Source organism: Anabas testudineus, chromosome 15, assembly GCF_900324465.2.
Source record: "Anabas testudineus chromosome 15, fAnaTes1.2, whole genome shotgun sequence".
NCBI classification, from domain to species: domain Eukaryota; kingdom Metazoa; phylum Chordata; class Actinopteri; order Anabantiformes; family Anabantidae; genus Anabas; species Anabas testudineus.
In genome coordinates, this window is record NC_046624.1 from 5,246,074 (window position 1) to 5,255,990 (window position 9,917).

General features: G+C 41.1%; 1 protein-coding gene across 1 annotated transcript; it reads right to left on the reverse strand.

Annotated features, from left to right (window-relative positions):
- Window positions 1–36: 36 nt before the first annotated feature.
- Window positions 37–8,535, reverse strand: fam83ha (family with sequence similarity 83 member Ha). Its single transcript, XM_026354997.1, has 5 exons — window positions 8,330–8,535; window positions 6,706–7,166; window positions 6,436–6,600; window positions 5,307–5,431; window positions 37–5,118 (listed from the first exon to the last, which is right to left on the reverse strand). The coding sequence occupies exons 2-5, from the start codon at window positions 7,156–7,158 to the stop codon at window positions 777–779; spliced, it is 5,085 nt and encodes a 1,694-aa protein (XP_026210782.1). The 5' UTR covers window positions 7,159–7,166; window positions 8,330–8,535; the 3' UTR covers window positions 37–776.
- Between the last annotated feature and the right edge of the window lie 1,382 nt (window positions 8,536–9,917).

Below are 9,917 nucleotides of genomic sequence, written 5' to 3' on the forward strand. Positions count from 1 at the left end.
AGACATTAGACAGAGTACTTTAACATAATGCTTATGGTACTCGGCTTCAATCTCAGGTTTGTTCTTTTTTTTTTTTTTTTTTCTCCAATCATGTTTCATTAGAAAGAAAAAGTTGCAGTTTATTTACACCAGCATAGCAACTTGCTACAGCCCAAATGTCATTTTCAACCGGTTTGTTTAACACTATTGTAAAACACTACATTTCTAACTACAGCCACTGTTTTACAAAGTCACACTACTTGCTATTATCATCATCACATTTTATCTTAAAACCAGCTGACTTTGACGTAGACCGTCAGTGCTGTAAAAAAAAAAAGGCAGCACTGGCCTCGTCACAGACCCCACCTCTTGCACACATTGCACTTTACCCACGCAGTCAGGAAATTATATATTTGGTCAAACACATACAGTCTCAGTCCACGTAATATTCATGCTGGTAGAAATTCTGTCTTTCACCCACAGTAAGTAGCCCTTTGTTGATCTTAATATCTTTTACAGTTTGTCTCCGATCAGTGTTTTTCTCATTTCAACTTTGTAGCTCCACCATCTGTCTACACATATTGTATTTCTACACATACTGTAGGCACTGTAGGCATACTTATTTCTATATTATTATTATATAGAAAGAGAAATCTATAACATAATACTTAATTTACTTTCTTTGGATCCCAGTTATGGTGCCATCTGTGGAAGTAGCACAGACACAAACTGATTTACCACTGAGATAAACATGTACCTGAAAAAGGTAAATGACACTAACAACCTCATTGCTGGATTCAGAGCTCAAATCGACTGTAAACTTTTCTCTCCTTCCTCATACTCTGGATCCTCTCCAGCATTTTCTCACGCTCCTGTGTTGACTTAGGCTGCTCTCTGCCAGAAATCTTGATCCGTCTTTCTTTTTCTCTTTTGGCATTTTTGTCAGCTTCATCTTCTTTTTCATCATCAGTTACAGGAGGCTCTTTGCTAGCCTCATTTCTGCTCTGGCTATTAGCAGAAATCTGCTCAAGAAGCAGCTTTGTATCATCTCTGAGGTTGCTGCTGGAGAGCACGTTGGCTGTTGATGAGTGGTAGCGAGACTGGCTTGGCTTTGGCTGCTTGGACTTGGGTGACAGAGAAACGACCTCCTCTGTTGTGATCTCTGCTGGTTCAGAGCATTTGTTTTGCTTTTCTTGGCCATTTGCTTTTTCACTATTGATGAATTCCTGGGTAATAATTGTATTGATCTTATTTGTTGCCTCTGTATCCTCAGCATTTTTCTCATCAGGATCAGACAATTCAGTTTTTTTGCTTGCTTCACTCTGGTTGTCTACATTACTATTTTCAGCAGGAGAGACTGAAGTCTGGCTTTCAGGAGTGACAGATTCAGGTGTTTCGCATGGCATATCTGGCTCTGTTGAGACTCTTGATGTAAGCTCAGGTGGGCTACAGGTTTCTGTTGATGGGAGCACTGGAGTTTCATCTGAGTCTTTTGTAATCTGCTTGAGAAGGGTGTTTGTATCTGAGGGGCTTTGCATTGCAGAGATGTTGATTTCTCTGTTTTCAAACTCAGGTGATAGAACTGATACAGTTGACTCAATTAGGGGAGAAGAACACGATACAGTATCAGCAAGAGCTGGATTGTCAGATCCTATTAGGTTAAGTTCAGTAGGGGGAGTTGCTTGAGTTAGTGCATCTTGCAAAGATGCAGTTGCTTCTGATTGGGAAGCATTGGGTATCATGTCTGGATTAGACAGGACAGATATATTTGGTATATTTATTTCAGATGCAGAATGCACATCTGGAAAGTCTGGTTGGTTGGATGGAGAAGTAATAACCTCATTTTTATCAAGTATAGAAGTAGAACCCCCCAAATCAGAAACGCCAGGTAAACATGGCTCAGGCAATGAAGGGCTAAGGCTAGGTGGTATGCTATCAGCATTAACATTCTCTGATGACCGAGGAACCTGAGGTTCCTCTACAACAGCCATCTCTAGAGAGCTATTTTCTGATACAATAACATCTTTTTCCGACGGTATAAGAGCACCAGATTCTCCAGAGTTCGTCTTTGTAGTGGACTCTAATGAGGATGTTTTTGCCTCAGCATCAGCAGCATGTGCGTCATTACAAACAGCAGATTCCACATGTGCAGGTTGAACTTCTTTTGTCTCAGAGGATTTCAGTCTACAAACAGGTTCTAGATGGACTTGAGTCGCCTCAGATTCTGTAGATTTTTGTGAAGTCTCCTCATCTGATTTGTTGGTTTCTTGTAGTGAGGAGCTGTCAGGTTCCTGTGGTTTTGTAATATCAGAATTTAAAGGCAATATGACAGAAGTCAACGTTGAACTGGATTCTTCAGGGGTAACATCAGAAGATATGGTCTCTGCAGGAGTGATAAGAGAAGCAAACCTAGAGACTTGGACTAGCTGGCTTGGACTAATCTGCGAACCAGAATCTGGCAGAATGTGATCAGAGGATGAACCTTGTACTGATGGTTTAGTGTGCTGTTCAGACGGCAGCGGAGTAGAGGAGATGACACTCTCTGACAGGACCGATTCAGGACTTTGGGTTTTAGAATCCACTGCAGCAGATGTAGAAGATGGTGATACATCCATTGAACTGGGAGTGAATGAAGTGAAATCCTTTGAGGTAGAATCAGGGGTCGGGCTTACACTTTCATCAGTACCTTGTACAACAGAAGAAACATTAGCAGCGGTGGAATTTATAGGTGTAGGAGCATGACTGGGGCTACTCTCTTTTACAACAGGTTTTGACACCACTGGTTCTTCAGGAGGTTTGACTGGTGGAGATTCTACTTCTGCAGAAGCAGGCAGAGATGTTGTTGATTGGCTGTTCTTTGACTCAATTGAATTTTGGGTTTCTTTCTCTTCACACCTTTGGGAGGGAATGTGTTCATTTCCGAAAAGGCTGCTTGTCTTAATGCTGACGGAGTCACCTGCTTCTGTGGATACTGTTTCCACGGGATCCTTTTCAGCATTTGTGTCTAACAAACCCTCATATGATGAAGGTTTAGCTATCTTTTCTGAGGCGTCTTTTAGCTCAGGTTCCTCCAGTTTAACAGGAGCACTGTTTTCTAGGTCAACTAGTGGTTTCAGCAGAGCCTTGTCTTCAATCTTTACAGCTCCTACATTCTTAGATTCAGCCATCTTTTCTGAGGTTCCTTTTGGTTCAGGCTCCTTCCCTTTAACACTGGAGCTTTCTTTTAGATCAGTTGATGGTTTCACTGGAGACTTGTCTTTGGTCTTTTCAGCTTCTGCTGCCTTAGCAGCTTTCCGTTTTGCTGCCAACTCTTTGAAAAACATGAGCCTATTATCGGGATCATTCATATCTAAATACGATGGCGTACTAAACAAAGATGTGAGTGGTTGCACTGGTTGATTAATTTTGGGCACCTCCACTTCAGAAGGCTTGGATTGGGGCACTGAAGGTGAAGAACTAGTTTGCTGTACATCTGAGAGTGTTAATGACTCCTGTACGTCGCCTTTTTCTGAGAGCTTGCTTAAATGTTCTTCATTTGATGGGTTATCGTCTGCTTTACTATTTCCATCATCTAATTTGGATGTTTCTGTTGCCACGTTATCAGAAGTGGCTGATTTCATGTAACGTCTCCATTCGTTAGGTTCTCTTGTGGCAGGTTTCCTTTGTCCCAGTATCTGTGAAACAAAGGATAGTTTTGTCTGTTCTCCCTCATTTTTATCACTTTCCTCATCTTGTTGCCCTGGAGCAGTTTTGCTCTCTTGAGAATGCTGCTGGTCAAGAGAGCTGAATATCAGTGAGGATCTTAACCTGGAGCTCCTTGGTGTTGCAGGATTGTATTTTCTACGGAACGAGTCCTCCCTTCGAAGAACAGATGTTTTTGGTTCTTTTGGTTCCTTTGGTTCTTTTTGTTCTGCCTCCTCTGACTTTTCCCCTTCAGTTGTGGAGGATGACTCTGAGGGCGTTGGTGTTGTTCTTGATTCCGTTACCACTGCAGGAGGTTCAACAGGCATTTTCTTTGGCTGCTCTCGTGCAGTAGTTTTAGCATAACTTGGCATCTGACTTGCTCTGGGTACTGTATGAACCTTAAACTCTCTAACATTAGGGATTTTAGGAAATGATAAATCTATGGCTGGTACTGTTTGTTGTATGGGGTAAGAGGGCTCTTCAACAGGGTCTGGTGCCTGAGGTGGTGCTGACAGCAGGCCTTCCTCTTCTGGACTGTCATATGCACTGAGGTATGAAGTAATCCTCCAGTTTCTTAGCCCTCGTTTCACCCTAGGATCCTTGCGGTCTATGTTAGGTTCATGGAAAAACTGCTTTTCCATTGGATTTGACTGTGTGGGAGATTTCTGACAGGCATATGGCTGCCCTAAACTCAGTCTTTTAGGATTAGATGAACTTAAATCTGCTGCAGGCAGTAATTTATCTGAGCTTGAGTCAAAGTCGACATTTCTGGTAGATGATAAATAGTTAAGCACATTGTCAAAGTTGTGAGGTGGTTGCATCTCTTGGGGTTCGGTGTACTGATCTACTGAATGATAGTCTTGGCTCCAGAACTTGTCAGTGCTGTAATCAGCCTCTGGTCCTGGTCCAGGCCCTGTATAGAGCTGCTGTCCCCTAAGAAACTGCCTCCTCTGGTTGTCGGGTTCAGGCATTTCCTGCTGCTGCAGGAATGGGTAAGAGAATCTACCATGACCACCTTCGGCATAACTGTGACGTTTGAAGACAGGATTTTCCATCATGGGATTTCTGGGGGGGACCTGCTCAAAGGATGGATTCATGTGTGGTTGCTGGGAGGGAAACCTACTGTATATGTCTGAAGGGCCGTGCAAGGATTCTTGCTTCATTCTCCAATCTGCATCCATTCGTTCATCATAGGAATGTCTCGCCCATTCCTCTGGATGACCAGGGTCCTGTGAAAGAAAGTTCCTGGACTCTCTGTATAGTGATGCTCTTTCATTTGGGTACTGTCTCGTTTGTGAGAGGTTAACTTCTTCTGTTGGAGGGAGCACATTTTCAATGATCAGTGGTTGGGACTGAGCAAACAGAATCCGAAACTCTTCATCGAAGGTTGATACAAGCTGCCCAAGGAAAAGATGTGCCATGCAGCGGTGTAACTTCTCAAAAGACCACATGAAGCTGGACAAAGACACAACATTAAGTGGGTGTAAGTAGAGGCACTAAATTCATTACATAGTATTATTTTCTTTAAAGGTAGACTTTGAATTTATTCATAAAAATCTTAATAGAAATACATCATTCACACCTTGAGTTTTCAAATGTGGAGGCACATAAGAGCTTTATGTGTCAGTTATATATGACCTCACCTGTAGTTTCCACTAAGCACAGCCCTGCAGTCTGTTAACAAGAAGCGATCCATCATCCGACCCTTGAAGGATTTCCCTGAGCGGCAGTGATATGTGATGCCAGACACTGTTCTCACACGTAAAAACTGCAAGACACACAAAAAAAAATCTGTGTCTAAACGTAATGACCATTGGACTGAAGTAGAAGTGGAAAAATACTTTTAATCACAATTCAAGCTAGGTGGCAGCATTGGATAAGCACCACCACTTTCTCAGAAGGAAGACAGAAAATGGCTGCTTTTCTAGTTCCCTTTTACACTAACGTGCTTACTGTGATTTCTACCAACGAGACGAAAGTTTTGTGTCTATATTTACCATATATCCTGTATATGTACCAGTAACTAACTAACATGAATGTGATGTATATGTGTCAAATGTCATCTGAGCAGAACAAACCAAATGTAATTCTTATCTTACTGTAAACAAACACCAACAACAACCACGTTACACAATAGTATTTTATACTGTTACTCAATCACGACACATTGTTGCCACAGGGAATATTTATGACAGTGTATATGGGACTGGCTCAAAATAAACAAAGTAAACATATCAACCACTGCCATAGTTGGTGGAGCTCTATTGTATAGATCAATGATTTATAGCAGGCTTTAGATACATGAGCAGCCATTGTTAGTATGATGTTTATTAGTGGTTTGGATATTTAATACAATTTCTTGACAATATGAAAATCATAAAATATGACTAGACTTATTCTGTGAGTACTTAGCTGTAACTACAATAGTGCAATGTCATTATGTTGTTATTTTATATTTTTCAGTGGTCAAACTGAATATAAAATTGTTAGTTACTGTAAATCTTCACTAGTTTTGTACATTTAACAATTTCCAAAAATGTATTCTATACTTTATATATATTAAATATACTTCTACTTCTACTAGTTAATAGTCAAAAACATCATGTGTGAACTGATTTATTTGATTGAAAATTAAGAATTATAGTGAAATTTCATGTATAAGAAAGTTTTCTTATACATAATAAGTATTATCAGTCTTTGCTATTTTCTTTATTGTATACCTCTATGGCCTCTCCAAAAATGCAGTTCTCTTTTAAAGGAATATATAGTCACCTGAATGCTCTGTAGATTGACCCTGCAGTTGGACACCATGTTGACAAAGTGATGTGCATTCTGCTCATCTAGAAGGATGTAGACGGCAACATTTCTCATGGCAGCATTGATAATATCTAAAAAAATGTCAACATCTGTAAATACGTCCATCACTATAGCAATAACCTGAGGAGATTAAAAAAAAACACACACAAACAATTAGTGTGAACGTGTCAGGATCATGAGTCAAGACTTTGTCACTTTACAAAGAAAGTGAAAGATATACAGTACCTGCTGAGCATTCTTGATAAGTCGTCGGGCCTGATCCTTGATACTGGGCATGTCAGGTTCAGGAGGGTTGACCAGAGTGGTGACTTCTGTGGGCCCAATAAAGTGGTGCAGCTGAGGCCAGCCAAGGTCCAAACCTGGGACCTCCAGGTCAGAATGAATGGGCCAGTAAGTGTCTGAGGAGCCATCTCCCCCAGTATCCAGAAAATGTTGTTCTGGGTATTCAGGGTGAAAACTGTGTTGAGGAATCTGAACAGAGCTCAGAATGTACTGTATCTCAGATGTGGATAAGAAGTCCACCACATCTGCTTTTTGGAGGAACTGATAATATCCCTCCAAATCCTCCTCAACCAGTGCATCAATAGCCAAACGGTACTCTTCACGATAATGAGGAGGGAGGTAGTTGGGGTCCAGGGGGTTATCCCCAGCAGAGGAGCACTGAGAGCGACGTGCCATGCTACTGTCTAGAAAGGAAGACGTCAAAAGAAGAAGATAAATTACATGTGGCATTAATAATTTACATTCCACACATCTTGTTCACCAAGAGAGCGCTTAATGATAATTCAGTTGGTGAAAATAAAAACAGTAAAATTATGAATAAAAAATTAATCTGCAACAAGTTTGATAATCTGGTAACTGCATTTGAAGCTAAAAGGCAAACACTCTGTTGGCCCCAGTTACTCACATGCAAATATTTGCAGTTTTTTTTCTGTATGACAAGACACTAAGTTCAATATCTTTGTGTTTTCAGCAGTTTGTCTAACAAAATTATCCACTCAGACTGTTTCTACACTGCTTCTCACTCACCCACTCCTGCACACAGTCACACACTTTGAGGACATTGTACTGAGCTCAGTGACAGCAGCTTTTTTTTTTTTTTTTTTATATTTCCTGACATTTAGCCTGATCAATGGAGAAACTAAAGACGCAGATGCAGTCCTACGTTCATGAACACGGTTAATTGTCAGAGGAATTATGAATAATATTCATATAACATACTGTTACTCTAACACGAACGACCCCAAGCTAATACAAAAATAAATAAACAAGTGACCGGTCAGCTGAGGTGCACTTGATTATATAAAAATTGAGGTTTGAAAATCAGTTTGACTAGGTCTTATGCTATTTTGCATACTGATATATACATGTGTATCAGTGTATACTATATCCTTATAATCTATGATTTGAATACTACACTAGCAGAGGCTCACACAATGAATGAGGGAAGCAGGAGTCTAAGCACAGGGTACAGGACTCTGGGTGTGGCTCCTCCCTCTGGTCAACAACACACATTCTCCATTTGCAAGTTCACGTAAAGTTACATATAAGAGAAGAGGAAGACAAATACTTCACACAAAACACACACACACACAAAAAACACATACAACGTCTTACAAGTAAAATAAAGTAGCCACAAAGCGGCTGTTGATTGTTATTTAACTGTCGTGAGTCTTTTACACAAATTAACTTTTTGTGACCCAGATGTCAGAAAACTTGTCAACATTGTAGCATGAATGTGTGAACACTGTAACACACGCCGTGTGCTGGCTAGCCGTATGTTAAACTTAATATTCCCAAACTTCACAGCCTCCACCTCACAGGCCTGACGTCTGCCGACTAAACTCACCCCGCTGTCGAGTTCTCGTCAAGGTTTTCGTCGGTTCGACTTCGACACAGTCATCTCGTCTTGACACTGATGTGCGGCGCCTCCACTCCAGGTGGGACTCGTCGAAAGTTTTCTGTTACATTGCCTTTTCCCCCCCCTTCACCCAGCTAAACCAGTTTACTGTCATGCTTGAGGCATGTTGGCGAGAGCGTCTGAGACTGAACACACACACAGATAGAGAGATAGAGAGAGAGAGAGAGACGAGCAGCTCGCCCCGCCTCGACCGCAGCTCCACACATTGTTCGCTCGAGCAGCGGTTTGTCCGTGCTTGTCCAGAAGCACCTGAACTCCGCACATGTGTAATCGGCCTGTCGGAGCTCCAGCTGACTGACTGACTGACTGACTGACTGATTGACTGACTGACTGACTGACTGACTGACTGACTGACTGATTGACTGACTGACTGACTACACTATCAGTTAATGTTAGATCATGTTTGCCTTTGCTGATATAACCATAAACTCACCACTCACGTTCATTAAGGTTTAAAGCAGTAGTCGTTGCTCTTTATGGCTGTATAATTCATCTTTAAACTCCAGCACCCTCACTCCTGTCAATGCATAACCAGCCTAAGGGTGGTGCAACTTAAAAATCATAAATCTAAACAAACATGAATCTATAGATAGATATAAATGTAGAGCTACTGTGATATAAGTGATCAAACTGATAAGGATCAGGCAACCTATAAAGCATCTAGAAAAACTGTAAGGAATTGCTTTGATAATAGTCAATCAATAATTGACTTGTGCTTGTGAGATCAGACACACATGGGTTGCCAGGTTATGAACAACCCAAAGCAGGTACTGAACTCCTACACTAATCTTAGCTCCTCCTGTACACATAGTGTCCTGACACTGAACTCCAGTTACTCCACATGATTAGACCAGCACCTTGTATGGTAGGTTTCTTTGTGAGTAAAAAAAAAAGTATTATGTTTTGACTCTGGACCACTCTTTCTTATTTAATAAATAGCCACTAAGGACATCTATGATTGCAAGGGGATGTGATGGCCAAAAATAAATGTGCCTAGGTAATAGATCGGCACTTACAACAGACATTAGACAGCCAACCTCCACTCCACAGTGCACTGTGACTCCCTATTTGTGTGGCATTAAGGATTAAATGTCTCAATGGCAGCAAAGAAAACTACTTTATGTCTTAACCTCTTAATGTGATGAGGATGCCAAAAATCAATAGAGACTATGGGTGTGGATGATGTTTATAAACTACCCTGACTACCTTGCCATGAAGGCGCAGGCGTCACAGAAACAATAGTGTGGCTCATCACAGCGTGGCCGGGACAAAACTTTAAAGCCTGCGGGAAAGACGGGTTTGATCTGCCATCATTTGTTCTTTTGTGTCTTTTCACAATTCATTAACTAATTTCTTTGCACCAATTACAGTAATTTCCACAGAGTGAATAGATACCTCACCAGACAGGCTTTGAGGTATCTTTATTTTGTGGTTTATTAAGAGTCATTATGCAGAAATCTAGTTTAAGTTGGAAGAGGGCCAGAGTAGGACCTCGTAGCACATGTTTTGTTAAGCC

Coding starts and splice junctions, on each gene's coding strand:
- fam83ha (XM_026354997.1), bottom strand. CDS start 7,158: ATGGCACGTCGCTCTCAGTGCTCCTCTGCTGGGGATAACCCCCTGGAC. Junction 6,601..6,705: donor TTATCAAGAATGCTCAGCAG/GTACTGTATATC, acceptor TAATCTCCTCAG/GTTATTGCTATAGTGATGGA. Junction 5,432..6,435: donor TCAATCTACAGAGCATTCAG/GTGACTATATAT, acceptor TGTGTCTTGCAG/TTTTTACGTGTGAGAACAGT.